Source organism: Schistosoma mansoni, chromosome 1 (genome assembly GCF_000237925.1).
Source record: "Schistosoma mansoni strain Puerto Rico chromosome 1, complete genome".
Taxonomy (NCBI): domain Eukaryota; kingdom Metazoa; phylum Platyhelminthes; class Trematoda; order Strigeidida; family Schistosomatidae; genus Schistosoma; species Schistosoma mansoni.
In genome coordinates this window covers 41,962,729-41,982,165 of record NC_031495.1, presented here as the reverse complement: position 1 = coordinate 41,982,165, position 19,437 = coordinate 41,962,729, and the positions used below count along the sequence as shown (strand labels likewise).

General features: G+C 31.5%; 1 protein-coding gene and 1 non-coding gene across 2 annotated transcripts in view; both read left to right on the top strand.

Annotated features, from left to right (window-relative positions):
• Smp_144590 (putative synaptic ras gtpase activating protein, syngap) overlaps positions 1-19,437 on the top strand; it is a gene marked incomplete at both ends in the record, with an annotated part of 107,451 nt that overhangs the window by 59,253 nt on the left and 28,761 nt on the right. Inside the window, 2 exons of the mRNA XM_018794473.1 lie at positions 1,770-1,871; positions 17,848-17,948. Coding sequence (XP_018648883.1) covers positions 1,770-1,871; positions 17,848-17,948 — 203 coding nt within the window. The remainder of the gene's footprint in view (positions 1-1,769; positions 1,872-17,847; positions 17,949-19,437) is intronic.
• Positions 12,162-12,230, top strand: Smp_tRNA_02275_Gln_TTG.1.1. The gene has a single exon. It is a non-coding gene (tRNA).

Genomic DNA, 19,437 nt, shown 5'->3' with positions numbered 1-19,437 from the left:
TCCAGCTCAGAGAACAAACCAACATCAAAATCACCCACCTGAGCTACAAATCTTCACCATCTCAAAATTATAGTTTCTTTCTTGGAGTCTTCTCTTGTCCGTAGATTACAGCATGCACTGTAATCACTATCATATAATTCTATAGATGAAATTCTTTTACCTTCAGTTTCAGGCATAAATCAACTATATGTGTAAGATTACATTTAGCTTATCGTTTGACAATTTCCGCCATAATTTACCTTAAAAGTTTAGGTATTTCATATTCTTGATAGCTATCACTTCTAACCATCACATCCAAAATTGTTTTCATAATCTATATTGTTGACCATATTTAATCAAATCACAATTTCACTTCCTAATTTTATTTTATTTTTCCTTATTCCAAAAACTTTATCATTTTCTTTTATATTATTCTACTTAAATGAAATAAGTTCAATTTACTTTTGATTACTTTCTGTCATAGCTTGTTTATTTAAACAAAAAAACATTTATTTGTTTTGATATGTCATAAATGTCTATCACTTCGTTTTTTGTTGTTTATAATTTAAATCTAATGAATCTCTATTGTTTATGTAGATTATTTAATGACGATTATTAATTATAGATCAGAAGGAGTTTTGTGGAGATTTCAGTATTTTCATAGTTGAAATCATGAGTCAATTGAACGGTTCCTCAAAAACATCGTGGATTGGTTGAAGTTAGACATTAACATCGTTGGATGCCTGCCTGCTCAGTGGTCTATCGGTTAAGTGCTCTGGCGCGAGACTGGTAGGTCCTGGGTTCGAATCTCGCGAGGTAGGATCGTGGACGCGCTGTGTTGAGAAGTCTCACAATAGGACGAAACGGTCTTCCAGTGCTTCCAGGTTTTCCATGTTGGTCTAGCTTCAACTGACTCATGATTCCAACTATGATTATTAATTAGTTTTGAATTCATCAATAATTACAACTTGTTATTTCATTTCATCTGCTTTTAGTCGAACTAAAGTTGATTTCGATAGTGCAATAAGGAGACGAAGATTATCATATCTATGTGATATATAAGCGCAATACATTTCGAACAATCTGATGTATTGAGCTAATATATCACATAGATTTGATAATCTTCGTCTTCTTATTACACTATCGAAATTTATCAAAGGGACTAGTTACTTTAAAGTTGATTTATTTTTGGAAAAACATTTTAATAATTAAATTGTATTTATCTTCAAAATACTGATTTTTGTATCAAACATTGTACATTTAGCTCATACAGTATTCAAATTCCACTATTAATTACTATTTTTTTTTACACAGTTTATTATTAGGGTTGGGTTCAAAACTGGGGTACTAGACTTATATAGTTTTGTGTTTCATCTTTTGATATTTACCCATAATATTTAAAGCTATATTTAAGCCATTTAGACTGATGGAAACTGCTTTGTCTATACACAAACCATTCATTGTCTACATTGAATTGCATTCTTGATAATTACAGGTAATAATTATCTTCACTTGGCATTGTTTGCATGTATCTTCACATTGTCATTTAGGACTGCAATTGATCAGTCTTTTGTTGGCATATTATTATCTTATTACAAGGTTATATTATGATTTATGAGTGAAAAAACAGGCTACTAATAACAATGTATGTTTGTAATGATGTTCGGTAAAAACTGTATGTTATTTTGTTAATCTAAAGTAAAATTCTGTTATATTTGGTAACAATTTCCAATGTTAACATTATTTTCTGTTTTTAATTATCTTCTTCCCCTAAAAAACAAATAAAACAGTTTACGCAGACGTGCTAAACCGGAATTGGAAAATGAACAACACAAAGATGTATCACTTCGAATATCTATACAAGAAGTTAAAAATCTTTCAGCTAAAGGACGGTATGTTTTGTATTGATTGAGAAACTAACATTTGTATTAAATAATCAATTTCGAAACAGTTTTTATGAATTTTATTGATGTATCAACGAACATTTCAATTAAAATATTGTTATATCGATTGAGTGATTGCTTGCCCAGTTGATATATATGACGTTATAAGACCACCAATTGGAAAGCAGTGTTTTATCGATCGGATCAATAATACCCAAAGCCGTATGAGAAGTCTTGACTACTTATCAATCCTGCTTTCTGCCTAGCCCAACCAGTTAAGTTCAGAACACCAATGACAGCCTCTGCAATATCAATCATTATTCTCTAACATACTGGGTTTATATACCAATCAAACAGACCACATCGTACCATCAAATAGAAAATAACATTTGTACAAGATTTGGCCGAATGTGGCTGTGAAAAGGGTGAACAGTAGTTAATGGACTAGGGATAACTCAAGAATTGTAAATCGTATAATAATAGTCTATAGGTCAAAATGAAATTTATGATAAGATGAACATGAATACGAATAGTTTAGTGACTTAACAATTATACAATAGGAAATATACATAACACATCGGTCCATAAATAGTTCTCAAAGTTACCATTTGTAATTCTCCATGGGATACAACAAATATCAAAAGAATACGTTACATAAAATATGTTTTTATTTTTATCGCCAAACCAATGAAACAGGTAGAAATGAGGCTTATATTGCATGAATCGATTTAATAGTCTTTTATACATGCGAACTGACTATTGAGCTATCAGTGAATCATTCTATATCAGGTAACCTGCATTTTATATATACCTTCGAAGTTTTTATTGAAAATAGAGACAAAGTTACGGTACGGTTTGCATGTGGAATGAAATGTAACAGTCTACCATTCATTATATCATATAATAGTATTCTTAATCAGTCATACATATTACAAATACTCAAAATATTTTGCATTAAACCTCTAAAAGACTCTTTGGAACTAACTATACAAACCTTCTGATATTAAAAGAAACAGACAGTTTCAAGTGCTGATTAGTTCAAAGTATAATAGACAGTACTTTTTATAAATACGACATTTAACGTTGCTTTGTAATTTGCTGTAGCTCTGTTTCTCTAGAATTCATGGAATATACGTTCGTTCGACGTCATTTTCTGACTTCATGATCACTAAAACTATTTGTTTAATAAAAAAAATACTTTTTCATTGACATTTGCTTGTTTTACAGATAGAAACTATTGTTTAAGTGTGAATACTCTTCATAAATGTTAGCTAATAATGTTGTACAGCAAATGATAAGTGGACAATCACTAATTCTTATCGTAGCAATGTTATGTTTTTTGATCGTTATGATCTACTTACTTCGCTCTTCTTCTAATACATCATTTCATAGGTAGAAGAAGACCTATATGAATGTTGTATGCATACTGGTTTATCTAAATTAACATAAGAAAAACCAGATCATTTATTATAAAATATATATAACTTATTCCCCTCATTCATCCGACATCTAAAGTCAAAGAAAATATTCAATCATTGAAAAAGTTATCTAAATGTACTTACGACACAAAGAATTAGATATTTATCTACGTATCAAGCTAAAAGTTCATGTTTTCCATCAGCGTATTCAACATTCAAATAAACTAGGCAAACCATCACATCATTCGGGATTTCTTTTATATATTAATAAATACAAAATGTCTTATGACGTCATAGTATTAGTAGGAACCTGAGGTAAACATAAGAGAAATATTAGAAAAAAGTAAGTTTGATATAAATTGTTACGTCCTTGACCTATCTATCCACCTTAGTGCCGGGGATAGCTTGTTTAATGTAGATTAAGACCTTGACGCGGTAGGCTGACTGGCTAGTATGAACGAGTTCGAACTGAGGTAGAGAGACGAAAATTATTCTATCACCCGACAGGCACGTGCGCGAGAGAGAAGACAAGTCAACTGGAACACTACTAGATTTATTCCCGATTTCGATCTGGTACACGAATTAAGATTAATGTAAAAAGATACATTAATAATTAGATGACTAACCCGACCACAACGGACAACAACTAGGAAAATACAATTATGTCCGAACTGGGGGATTAGAGTAGAAAATATAGTACAAAAGATTACGTCCAAATGACAATAGCTTTGGAACAGAAAAGGCTATGGTAGTAAATCATACATCAAACGAAAGCTTATGATTTGTAAAATAGACTAGGGATAAAAATGAATGTTACTGTATTACGAGCTTTGAATTAAATGAAATAACGTCCCCGAAAATAGCTTCCTTAGTTTGTCAAAGCTTCTTGTTTCTCTGTTCACATCATAAATTAAAAACTTCTCTCTTTGATTAAATAAAAAAATATTTAATTATAATTCACTTAGTATTGTTTGTTTGAATCTTCCCATCGATTTGTTAGGACTGCAACTGGTCAGTCTCTTATTGGCATATGTGCATACTGTGCGTATTGCCTCAATATAGCCTTAATTCACAAGCATTAAAAGCAAAGATGGATAGTGGCTAGCAGTGGAATCCAGGACGCGCGTTTCTTCCTATTTGGGACTCGTCATTTGGATGTACCTGCATCTCAGAGTTGAAGCGAAAAGTACCGGGTTCGAGTCTCAGAGTGAACATCAACTTTGAGTTGCAGGTACATCCAGCTGACGAGTCCCAAATAGGAAGAAACGCGCGTCCTGGATTCGACTGCTAGCCACTAACCATCTTCGCTTATTTAAATATATAAGGTTTGAAACAAAAAAATCCTCCTATCCAATCATCGAAACGTTTTAAATTATCTCAATGAGAGGGGGTTACAGTATCTTAACATTTTTCTCTTTAACTTGATTTCATAGAAATTCATTTTCTTGTTCTGTACGCATAGAGTTTAAGGATTAAAAAATTGAAGACAAAAATCTGTTTATACTTTTAAAAATAGACATTTAATTTGTTATTTTTGAATTACGTTAGAATCTCTTAAAAACTACTTCACTTCTAAAGCAAAACTTTTCAAATAATGAACTTGGATCAGTAAGTAAACACTTAAACTAGATTTTCTTTAGAGATATGGAGAAAAAAATTTTAAAAGTAATAAACGAGAATTTTATTACTGGAATATTATGTTTATAAGGTAGTGACCTGTAGAAAGTACTTTGAATGTTAATAAAATCTTGTAATGTATGTTTCTTGATTAACATAAGGCGATACAAATTTAAGAAAAAGAAATTGAATTACCTGAGATAGATTAGTAAAAGCGGTACTGGTTTCCAGATATTACGAATAATTAAAATTTAAATCACTTTAGAATAAAATAAATAATACGCTGAAATAAATTAAATTACAATGAAAGATGATTTACGTGTTTTAATTTTCATCTTATATGTTGAGATATAAAGTTTATGGATACAATACAACAGGTAATAGTATATTGATCTAACAAAATTATAAAACCAAGTGACTTGACAGTGTAATTCACTGTCCTTAATAGTTTCTTTTTTCAAATAGCTGTTGAAAATCTATAAACTTTGATTTTAATTTTGTAACAATCTGGGAAATAAAGATGGATGGTGCCTAGCAGATGAATCTAGGACACATGTGTCGTCCTATTTGGGACTCGTCAGCTAGATGTAGCCGCACCTCAGAGTTGATGTTCACTCTGAGAATCGAACCCAGTACCGTTCGCTTCAAATGCCGTCGCGTTATTTACTCAGCTACTGAGTCCTGATAGCCACCTGCTTGTGCAATAGGGTGGAGTTTGAATTCACTTGGCATTATTTGTTTGAATCTTCCCATTGATGTTTAGGACTGCAACTGCTCAGTCTCTAATTGGCATATGTGCACATTGTGCCTATTGCCTCGATATTGCATGAAGTCATAAGCATTAAAAGCAAAGATGGATAGTGGCTGGCAGTGGCACTAGGTTCGAGTCCCAGAGTGCACACCAACTCTGAGATACAGGTACATCCAAATAGGACGAAACGCGTGTCCTGGATTCCACAGCATGCCACTATCCATCTTTGCTTATAATGCTTGTGAACTAAGGCAATATCGAGGCAATACGCACAGGATGTAAATATGCCAACAAGAGACTGATCAATTGTAGTCCTAAACAACAATGGGTGGATTCAAACAAACAATACAAAATGAATTTAATCTGCAAAGTGTGTTAAATATAAGTACATTTTTATGAACTCTCTTTAATGTCACAATTCGTAATATAATATTTATTAACAACAGACAATTTATTTCTTCAGTAAATTTAATATTAACATATGTATTCCATACAAATACCTTCATATTGGTAAAACATGTTAGAATTAGTCTGTAGGTTTTAATGATAACAAAATGCATCTTTTAAAAAATGTGTACTTTATATGCATAAAACAATAGACTAAAAAATGCATATAAAGTATTTAGATCACGTTAATATCTACTGGTTTCCATAATGATTATCAAATAAAAGAACATATTGGTAATTATCACATATAATTAAATGAGAAAAAACAATAATGGAAATCTTGATTATTTGTTCTGGTACGTTTGAAGTAGGAAACAGAATGAGGTAAAATAGGTTAATTCAAACAATAAATTCATGACCTAATAATGAACAACCACTTACACAATGCGACTTCCAGATTGTCTTAAATTGTTTTTGGTAATATAAATGTGAAAATATTATATATTGTGGAATAAATATAAATATAAACGTATGGTAAAAAACGTTTACACTATTATGCTAAAAATGAGGGGATTCTTAGCATTACCTAGGGAATAAAGTGTGACCATAATGATAAGAATTCAAATCATTTATTTACACAACCATATATTGTTTTACAAGTATGTCTGGAGAAGTTTTTTAACAAGAACAATTTTTTATAACTTTATATTGAGAATATTCTTATGAAATAGTTGATGCTAATTCCCCTTAATTCAAATGAAGATTCTACTGTTAAAAATTCTTATATATTTTCTTTAAAATGAACAAGGGGTATTAAGTTATGACTAGAAAAGAATGAAATTTTCAATAAATTAAATTCATAAATCAACTGAAGCTAGACCACCATGGAAAACCTGGCAGCACTGGATGGCCGTTTCATCCTAGTATGGTACTCCTCAGCAGTACACATCCACGATCCCGCCCCGCGGAATTCGAACCTAGGACGTATTGATCTTGTGCTTCCAGGTTTTCTATAGTGGTCTAGCTTCGATTGACTCATGAATTCAAATATTAAATTCCTACAATCTCCACAAAACATCTCTCTGATTCAATTCATTATACTTAAATTATATGGGAAACAAAGTGTATTTTTCTATCACGTATTATCGAGAAAACAGTAAATATACGACTACTTTTATATCCACGTTTAATAATTATGTTCACAATTTTTCTAAATAAAAGTGTACAGCATAAATTTGTTAAATAATGGTCAAATAATTATTTGCCTTCCATTATAAGTGATATTTGACATTAGGTAAAAAATAAAATCGGTTTATATATAACGCTAATCTTTTGATTTTGACGGCGTCAAAACTGTCTTTGTTGTGACATATAGAAAATCGGATATTCGGTCAAAAGTGTACATTTGATGAAAAATAAAGAGAACTGTATAATTGCTAAAATAATCCGTTTCAGTAACAACAGTAATGCCCTAAATTAGGGAATCAGAATTTGTGTTTTTGTGTCGGTTAATATTGTTTATCATTGCTTTTCATAAGAGATGATTTTCATTGCATTGATTACAAAAAGACTGACTTGTGAAACTTTTCAAACTACAGTTAGGTAAACACATTTAAATTCCACACAAAAAATAAGATATTCCATATTGTTTTAAGCTTTAAACTACTAACTTATAGATACATAGTATGCTATAGGATGATGAATCTCAGCTAGCTCGAAACCTAAAAAAAACATTCCTTCAATCTACTTCATAAATGTTCAAAAATTTCTCTATATATTCGATTTAAAAGTATAATCGATATCATTTATCTGTTTAAGTAATATATTTACTGTTTATTTTTTTTAAAAAGTTCTGCTATTGTAAACAATTTCGTTCTTCAATTATATACAGTGGAAGAAATCAATCGTTAATAAGTTCTCATGAAGAGACCAATGTATGAAAGAATTTCAGTAGTTTTTTCGAGAGGTTAATTTTTAAATATGTTACTGGGTTTAACGAAAACTGTTATATTATTTGAGGATAGATATTAGTTTTAAATCATTACGAATTGGGTTAATATAGTCATTAGGTCTAATTGTAGACTAAGAATTTTATTGTCAAACTAACCATAAATCTATAAGCAAGGATGGATAGTGGCTAGTAGTGGACTCCAGGAAGCGCGTCTCGTCCTATTTTGGACTTGTCAGCTAGATGTACTTGCATCTCAGAGTTGATGTCCACTCTGGGACTCAAACCCAGTACCGTTCGCCTCTAACGCCATCGCGTTATCCACTCAGCTACTGAGTCCTGATAGCTTATAATGCTTGTGAATTAAGGCAATACCGAGGCATCACGCACGGTATGCACATATGCCATTAAGAGACTGAGCAGTTGCAGTCCTTAACATCAATGGGAAGATACAAGTAAACAGTAACAAGTGAATTTAAACTTCACCCCATTGCATAAGCAAGCGGCAATCAGGATTCAGTAGCTAAGTGGATAACGCGATGGCGTTTGAAGCGAACGGTATTGGGTTCGAGTCTCAGAGTGAACATCAACTTTTAAAACATCATAGATTTCAGTGACTTTCTTGACTCCGTACTTCTAGCTTAGGATCAAGTTGTTGTGAATGAACAACTTACGTACCTAGAAATTTACTTTAGTTTTTCCGACAGACATTTTTGCTTGTTCAATTTTAGTATTAATAGTGTGTCCAATCATATGATACATGTATTGTGTAGTTATTTTAATTTAAAGTTGTAGAAATGCTGTAGAATGAAAAACAGTTAGAAGTGTTATAAGAAATTGTTTTAACGAAAGAATAACAAAAAGATGAAATGATATTCAAAAGTAGTTGACGAAGTTTTTTTAAACAAACTAGAATTTAGTTATTAACGTTTATTGTTAATGAAGTAAAAATAGGTAAAAAAAGAACACGAACGTTTTAAAGTATTAAGTAAAAACTGTAAATGTTTTTAGGCGGAAAGAAAAATTCGAGAAATGATATCAAAGTGATTTTAGAAGAAAATCTAAATAAAGAAAGTCAAAGAAACTACTAACATACGTACCTTTGAAGATTAAGATATATACTATACATAACATCAAAAAACTCCCTACGTTCATATAACTTTAAAAATGTTTACTAACGGTTTTTATTAGGTACATTTCACGAGACAATGTCGTGATTCAATATAAAACTATTTTCATATACTAACATTGAAGAGATGTTATAGATCAGTATATATAAATGAGGAGGATTAGTCAATCTATTGAGATTCAACTACGAGATTGGACTTCTTTTTCTGGTACCTTTAGAATACACTATGTGAAATTTATTGATATGCCGACGGAGAATACATCCAATCCTTAATAATGAGAAAATATTTAATAATTACAGTAGATGAACCTTTACTACGTAAGGCTAATTGATAGAATTTATTAAAGACAGGACGAAAATACCCATAAATGAAGCGACATCAACACATATTGCTCTAATAATTTTAGGTATTTCCAGTCCAACTTAAAAAATTCCAATCAGATGCTTTACAAAGTAATAACTTGATTGAATGATACCAGGACAGTTAAGAAAGATAATATATGACCTTAAACTGAAAATCAAATATTCTGTAAAGTTTACTATTTTTTTTAAAAAAAAATAGTGAAGAAAGATAAGTGAATGCAACCTATACATTTATCGTCTTTTATAATGTTTAAACTTAAAACAAATAAAACATAATAGAACAGAAACATCTTTTTTAAAAATGTCACTTCTGTCATCTGTTTTGAACAGAAAGAAAGAATTTTCATAAAAACTAAATACTGAATAAACTACTGAAATTTAAATTAAACATCAACCTATGTATATGAAAATTGTTGAAATTTTTAGTTTATTTAAGGAAGTTTTTTTATTATTAGAAAACTAACATTTGTTTGGTTAAAAACATACATTGATCAATGTAATTTTGAATACATAAAAAACAAAGAAGTTTAAGCTATTGATTTATAGACACACAAATATTGATTTAATGTTTTTTTGGGGGGGACTATTGTAACTTTGTCAGTCAGTTAGCTACAATGTAAGACCAGGCACATATAGTAAACGTAAAAATCATGAGAGTTAAAAATGAGCCCCCAAGTTCCCTGGTACGGCCGAAAGTGGGGAAAGTCAGCTCTCCCACTCGAAATGCTCTCACATGGCCACGCGTATATAGCCTCTGCAAGAGAAGTCCTGCTCACTGCCTTCTCGTGGCATTACTGTTGATTACGAAATTGTGAGGACAGAAAGCAAATGTCCGGCACTTTAACCCGGTTGATGAACACGGCGCGTCCACCTAGGGGAGTTGGAAAACCCTGATTCCAAACCAATGGTGCACATGGGCTCCAGTATCCTGACGGAACAAATGGCATATGAATCAATCGTTGGTCACCGGCTACCATGGGACTGCATCTCCTTACGATGCTCCATTGCCTTGTGGATCAGACATTTAGGCCGAAGGCTCCGGGTGTAGCCCCCTAAGAAAACCACTGGATGCCGGCTCAGTGGTCTAGTGGTTAAGCGCTTTAGTTAGAGACTGGTAGGTCCTGGTTTAAAATCTCACGAGGCAGAATCGTTGATGAGCATTGCTGAAGAGTCCCACAATAGAACGAAACGGTCGTCCAGTGCTTTCAGGTTTTCCTTGGTGGTCTAGCTTCAATTGACTCATGATTTCATCTATGAAAATACCGAAATCTCTGGAAAACCCTTCTGATGATAAGAGATTATACAAAATAAATCTTTCGTATAGATTCTTTTAACTTTCGATTAAATGATAATTGTAATGAATACTGGATAGCAGAATATTGCAAATTTTTTGCATTTGGAAAATATTTGGATTACTTCATTTTTGGAGGTATCAAAGTCTACAAAAATTGTTATACAGAATGAGATATTAACAATTTAGTTGGTGCATATTTATTGTTTACATCAATATAAATGTGTTGTATTCCGTAGAGAATTATGAATCGTAACTTTGAGGACAATTATGGACCAATGTGATATGTATATTTCCTATTGTATAATTGCTAAGTAACGTAACTATTCATATTCATGTTCCTTTTATCATAAGCCTTATTTTGACTTATGAACAATTATTATACGATTTACAATTCTTGAGTTATCCCTAGTCCATTAACTACTGTTCACCCTTTTCACAGCCACATTCGGCCAAATCTTGTACAAATGTTATTTTCTATTTGATGGTACGATGTGGTCTGTTTGATTGGTATATAAACCCAGTATGTTAGAGAATAATGATTGATATTGCAGAGGCTATTATTGTGTTCTGGAATTAACTGGTTGGGCTCCGAGTGTGGTTGCCTAAGAAAACCACCTGTTTCAGTTTGGACACCCGGGCAGTATCACAGCTCTCATACAAATCAAATGAAATTTGTGTGCGCATATATATCTGGTGCTCCCTTGTACCGATATTTATGTGTTTAAATAAATAAATGAAAACTCATTGTAGAATATAGCTGAGGAAATTTCTATTTCAGTAATAAAAAGAAAGAAAAAAAAAGACAAATTATGCTGATTCTGAAATAGTTGTTACTCATGAAAACAAATTTTTCTATTTCTTTATTCAATATAATGACAATAAAAATTAAATCATTTAAGAAATATTCATCTCAAAATTTGCATAATTCATTCATTCATTGTAAATTAAATTAATCTTAATGAGTAGATACTCAAATCAAACAAAACATTTAACGACAAATTACATTCTTATCTATTGTGTAATTGCATTCTATCATTGTAGTTGATTAAACATAGTACAGTTCTTTCTTTTTTCACAGAAATAAATTAATGTCAAGAATAAATTATTGATAATGGGAATCTATGGTATCATTTATCATCTATAGAAGTCATTGTATTTAGATATATCCTAAAATTAAAAATACACTTTAATAGGAATATGAAACATACTAAGATAATTTTAGGCAAGATGGATAATGGCTAGCAGTGGAATCCGGGACGCTCGTTTCGTGCTATTTGGGACTCGTCAGGTGGATATTCACGCATCTCAGAGTTGAGAAGATTGGAAAGATTCAAACAAACAATACTAAGTGAATTTAAACTTCACCCCACTGAACAAGCAATTGGCTATAAGTACTCAGTAGGTAAGTGGATAAAGCGTTGGCATTTGACGCGAAAGGTACTGGGTTCGAGTCCCAGAGTAAACACCAACCTCGAGATGTAGGCACATCCAGCTGACGAGTCCCAAATAAAACAAAAAGCGCATCCTCAATTCCACTGCTAGCCACTATTCATCTTTGTTTACAATGCTTGTGAAATAAGGCTATATCGAGGCAATATGCACAGTATACACATATGCCAATAAGAGACTGACCAGTTGCAGTTCTAAACATCAATGGGAAGATTCAAACAAGTAATACTACGTGAATATATACAAAGATAATGTCAATACGTTATCCTGAGACGCAATAATAGTTCGACAAAAAATTGTATCCTAATTTGAATGAAACGTTCCATAATAGTTGGATCCTGTTGTATGTATGAAAACCATTAAAATTAAACATTATATGCATACAAATCTCAACAATTAAAGGTTTATAACTATAAAGTTTTATTCTGCAATATGGTCTGAATTTATTAAAAGAAATAATCGAATACAATTAAGCACATATTTGTATTTTTGACATTTATTTATTATAATTTTGATTATATCCCTAAGGAAATCCACACAAAATTGATGAGCAGAACATTAAACTTACCTTGTTCCACCTTACCTTATTTTGATAATTATAATTTTCTTTTTAATTCAGTCCGATAACATAATGAGTGATGTTTAATATATTAATTTGTTAATTCAATATGACAATTTAAAGTCTTCTGGATTCATCTTATTTAGTTTTCTTTGGTTGTTTGACACGAGAACATCTAACTCTTATGTAAAGTAACAAAACAGAAACAAATTATTCCAAGAGTACATTAAACCTATACATTTTTGCACAATCTGTTTCTTTTTTTCTTTCTAAATTATACACCTTGGTTTGAAACTGGAACTTTCTTTATTCGTAAATTTTCATTTTTACAATCTCATTAAACTCAATTATAATCAACTTTACCAAATTAAAAAACTTTTTATGGGTAAAAATAAATAAAAATAAACTGGTAAACATTCAGTCGAAGTTATTACTGTTATTAAATTCAATAATCTCAAACTGATTCATGATAATCGGTTAGTATCATTTTTTAAAGTCGAAAATCAAAAGACTTTTCACTTTTGAGTTTTGTGGAACTCACTAGTTTCAATACAGTTTATATTAAATATACAATCCATGGATTGATTGATCTTACACAAAATAACGAAAGCATTGTCAATTATTCTTTTTTTAATACACATGCAATGGATAGAATAAGAAATCGTGATATATACTTAAAGTGAATTTTTATAAAAAAAATCATTCTATATTAATAACTTGAATTATCGGATCAAAGGATCTAAACTTAAAACTTTTAAATCAAACAATTATCATTAAAGTATAAATACTAGTCGAAGATTTACGTCAAACTAACTGTTGAGCTGATTTTGTAAAGAAAAGTGAATTCAAATCTCTTTTAGTTTTTTATCTAAATTGATAATTAATGGTTAAACATTAATCATGATGGTTATCAAGATGAATTCAAAGCAAATTCACTATGTTGTTCATATGTATTTGTATGTATATACATGGGCATGAAAATATAATTTCTTCAGCATTTTGATTCCTATCATTAGTGACTGGCTTCAAGAGGTATTTCCTGGAGTTCTAGTGAGAAGCAGTGACCAGTGAAGTTCAACGAGGTTTGTTGTGAGATAATAACTCACTGAAGACAATGGTGGATGTGTCGCTCAATTCCGTGGATCGGTTGAAGTTAGATATTAACAACATCGGATGCCGGCTCAGTGGTCTAGTGGTTAAGCGATCTGGTGCGAGACTGGTAGGTCCTGGGTTCGAGTCTCATGAGGCGAGATCGTTGATGCGCATTGCTGAAGAGTCCCGCAATAGGACGAAAGGGCCGTTCAGTGCTTCCAGGTTTTCCATGGTGGTCTAGCTTCAATTGACTCATGATTTCAACTATTAAAATTACTAATCGTTTCATCTAAAACTATCAACTCGGGGTTTTTTTTAAGTTTCATTTATATCTTCTTTATCATCATTCAACTACTATACTCGTGATCGAATTCATTCGTACCTGATATCAATTAGTTACTTTCTGATTTGTACAAAGATATAAACTCGAAATAGAACTTATCAGAAAACAAACTGTATCCCATTTTTATTATTTTCAGTATTTTAATAATCCTAAACCAATGAGTAGTAAATAAATGTAATTTCTTTTTTATAAGGAAATAAAATTACTCTTTTTTTGTATTTCATTGGAATCATCAAATTATCAGTGTAAGACCACCATTGAAAACCTGAAAGAACTGAACAACCGTTTTTTCGTAGTATGTGACTCCTCCGCAGTGCGTTTTCATGATCTCGCACATGGAATTCGGATCTAGCACCTTCAGTCTCACACACGAACGCTTAATCTCCCCACCATTGAGCCGGGATCCAACGGTGTTAATGTCTAACTTCAACCAATTCACGATGTTGTGTGACCATCTCTCACCGTCTTCGATAGGTAACTTCTTCACATCCGAAATGAGTAAACTTCACTGGTCATAGCTTCTCACCAGAACTCCCAAAATTCCCTCTCGAATCTAGTCCCTAGTGAGCGCATTACAATTTTTGGTTTAGGGTTGTAATGTGTAATGTAATATTTCTATTCGTTGGTTACTGACAAAAATGTAGCATAATATCTGTCATGGAATAAACTAATAAGTCACAAGAAAACATGAATATTAATTAAATACATATCACTTAGAAACTGGTATATACGAATAAATAACTTTAGATTATTCTCTTATTTTAAAAAAAATGAATAAATGTCATGTAATCAGTCATCAGTAATGTCAGTCCAACAAATGGACATCGCAACAAAATTATTGAATAAAAATCCATCTGTTGTTGTTTTTTTTATTTTTAAAGATAAAAATATTTTATCATTTAATTATTACAGATACTTTTGTGAAATATGTTTGGATCGTACATTATATGCGCGTACAACTAGTAAACTGTCAGATGGAACTGTATTCTGGGGGGAACAATTTGACTTAAAGTAAATAAGCGAATATTGTTTTTGTACATTTTTCTGAATCTTTTCATGATAAATATTATTTTAATCAAATTAAAATCATCACAATGTACACCCAAGTTTGTTGCCTTATGATATTGTATTTCGATGAAATAACATTATTTTTTGATGATTCTTTATGTTGACATATGTTTTAATTTTAAAATAAATATCTCCCTAGATTTTTATCATAAATAGGACATACGAAAAGTTTAAAATGGTAACTGAAATTTTATTCTGAAGATCTTGTTAAGATGTTTTTCTTAAAATACATTTACAATAATATTTGGCAGTATTTGCAATATATTCTACACAGTGGTCCATGTAAAATCCAAGGTGATTTAGTTACCTTATTGTGATAAACTGTTGGAGAATGATTTAATGATTTTAACAGTTTATAATCTTTTTAGATATCACAAAACATTTTCTCTATTGAAAATAACTAATATTAAGTTGACAAGTACTTCTGGTAAATATATTCAAAGAACACATCTTATTGTGTATCTATATGTTTAGGTATGACTTATGTATTTGGAGAAACATTGATTTATATTCTTAAATATATTCAAAATAATGCAATAACAAGAAATTTCCGGACGGTATCTCATGAAGTTTAAGTTGTATTTATAGGATCTACCTCTTTTCATAAAATGACAAAATATTATACTGATATTTGAATGTGCATCTTGTTGTATCGTGTGAGTGTGTGCCCTGTTTGATATATGAACGTGCTGATTCCTGCCAATGAGAGAAGAGCGAATTATCGATCGGACAATGATACACAAAAGCCGTATGAACAGTCTTGAGTACTTATCAGTCCTGCTTTCTGCCTAGCCCAACCAGTTAATTCCAGAACACAATAACAGCCTCTGCAATATCAATCATTATTCTCTAACATACTGGGTTTATATACCAATCAAACAGACTACATCGTACCATCAAATAGAAAATAACATTTGTACAAGATTTGGCCGAATGTGGCTGTGAAAAGGGTGAACAGTAGTTAATGGACTAGGGATAACTCAAGAATTGTAAATCGTATAATAATTGTTCATAAGTCAAAATAAGGCTTATGATAAAAGGAACATGAATATGAATAGTTACGTTACTTAGCAATTATACAATAGGAAATATACATATCACATTGGTCCATAATTGTCCTCAAAGTTACGATTCATAATTCTCTACGGAATACAACACATTTATATTGATGTAAACAATAAATATGCACCAACTAAATTGTTAATATCTCATTCTGTATAACAATTTTTGTAGACTTTGATACCTCCAAAAATGAAGTAATCCAAATATTTTCCAAATGCAAAAAATTTGCAATATTCTGCTATCCAGTATTCATTACAATTATCATTTAATCGAAAGTTAAAAGAATCTATACGAAAGATTTATTTTGTATAATCTCTTATCATCAGAAGGGTTTTCCAGAGATTTCGGTATTTTCATAGATGAAATCATGAGTCAATTGAAGCTAGACCACCAAGGAAAACCTGAAAGCACTGGACGACCGTTTCGTTCTATTGTGGGACTCTTCAGCAATGCTCATCAACGATTCCGCCTCGTGAGATTTTAAACCAGGACCTACCAGTTTCCAACTAAAGCGCTTAACCACTAGACCACTGAGCCGGCATCCAGTGGTTTTCTTAGGGGGCTACACCCGGAGCCTTCGGCCTAAATGTCTGATCCACAAGGCAATGGAGCATCGTAAGGAGATGCAGTCCCATGGCAGCCGGTGACCAACGATTGATTCATATGCCATTTGTTCCGTCAGGATGCTGGAGCCCATGTGCACCATTGGTTTGGAATCAGGGTTTTCCAACTCCCCTAGGTGGACGCGCCGTGTTCATCAACCGGGTTAAAGTGCCGGACATTTGCTTTCTGTCCTCTCAATTTCGTAATCAACAGTAATGCTACGAGAAGACAGTGAGCAGGACTTCTCTTGCAGAGGCTATATACGCGTGGCCATATGAGAGCATATATATATATATATATATAGTCATGTTTCCATTGGGTAGTGAATGGATGTTAAATTTTAACATTAACAACTAAATCAATTAGCAAATTTATAAATACCACTTTTCATTATACATCAGATTCTCTAAGATAAGACTTTTATCATACATCAAACTCATTAGTATAGTAGCATTTGATGTTATTGATTCATTTACAACAGGTATAAGTATGAATGTGAAGTTTTATTTCATTTAAAACTTCCAGTGTAATTGAATATACATAAATGTAGATTTTTAATATTTATTGCCCATTCACTTTATGAAAATGTATATACAAAAGGTTTCATATTTGAAAATGGAAAACAAAAATACTTATATCAAAACTATACAGATTGTACATAAATAATGAAAATATTCTTCTATTTGAAAGGGGTGAGAAAGAAGGCTGTTTTAACAATCATTTTAAATAATTCGATTGAAATGAATAAACTACTCAAAATCAAATTTTTAAATTAACGGGTAACCCTGTATTCAATTTGTCTTTGTATAATTATCAATGTTACTTTTTAACGTATTTGATTTATTTAAAGTATGATTTTTATTATTTCCTATTTTATTTTGTTTTTAATTATACAATGACAGCAATTTGCCTATAATATCCATTATGACAATAAATTTATTCAGGCAAGCAACTTCTGTAAAAGACAAACGACAAAGGAACAAAAATCAGAATCAATTTATCGGTATGTGATACATAACTATTTCATGTATACTTTACGTGGAACTTTTTCATCAAAGCTGGTTATTGAAAAATCACTTTACTAGTAGTATAAATCAATAAGTTGAAAATATATTAGAAAGATAGAATATAGATGATTTCTACATGTTCTTCCTTGTATATAATAAGAAACATGTCAAGTTCAATTGCATCGTTTCTATAAAAATTCAAAATTCATCCTAGATACAACTGGCAGTAACATTCATATGACCAGTGAATTTGATCTTCATATCTATAAGTGACACAGAGAAATCTGTTTGAAAACCGGAGCGTAGTGGAAGGCCGCTTCGTCCTAGTAAAGGACTCCCCAGAAGTGAGCACTCACGACCTCGCGCGATCATCTTCCATTGTCTTCAGTAGATAAATTTCTCACACCCGACACGGTTGGAATCCACTAGTCTAACATTGATCAGTTCATGATTTCAAGGAAATTCAACAATCTCCACAACCCAAACTAAATACTACATTTTGTTCTGAGAAAATCAAACTTCAGTAAAATATCAGTAGAATCCTCACAGAATTACTGATTATTGATCATAGAATGAAAAGTAATAAATAAAGTGCATTTTAACAAAAATATTTTATGTGAAAATTGATTCGCAACTATATATATAAGGCTTCATCTCTAAAAATGATTCACTTACTGGATAATTACTACTTTATTCGCTTCAGCATCTAGATATTGACGCAACTACAGTGGTATGTGATATTGTAGGCTTCTAGAATCTATTCAGATTGGTGTTTTAGTTTGATTTTGGCCTCCAAAAATAAATATGAATATCATCCATGGATTTTAATACTTATATTGAAAGAGTAGATAAACTTTGCGGCTTTGAACTCCATATGTTGAATTACCGTGTTAGTGAACGACTTCATCAATTAATTACCCATATTCAATGTGCCTCAGAATATATCACAGCTTCAATGTTAACTTATCAAGATTAAATAAATAAGGTTGTTCTTTGAAATACACCCTATGGGAAGATGACTCCACATAACATATCAAAATGGTGGTAAATGATAGCGAATATGGGATTTTGAAGCCTTCGTTAGTATGCTAGATGATATCTTCGATGTCTATTTTGAATTGAAGCAGGTATATTAAAGTTACACACCAGTTAATTAATCAATGTATCTTGACGATTTTTTCTGTGACTGGTTATTTCTATGCATCCGCATACTCCACTTGATGCGTCGGACGGTTGGAGATAATCGATTGATAGCTTTGGATCTAAGTTCTGCACAAAACAGTAGGGCATATCTAAAGTCCTGAGTGATGGTACGCCAAGTGAGATTTAAAAACCATATTCTCAATCATCCTAATAAGAGACATTAGCACTGGATCATTTTGACCTCATATGACTTCCTATAGCACTAATATACTTAAGTTTATTGTATACTAAGTAATAGCCCATATGATAATTGTTCTAGCTGACTATTTTGTGATGATGATC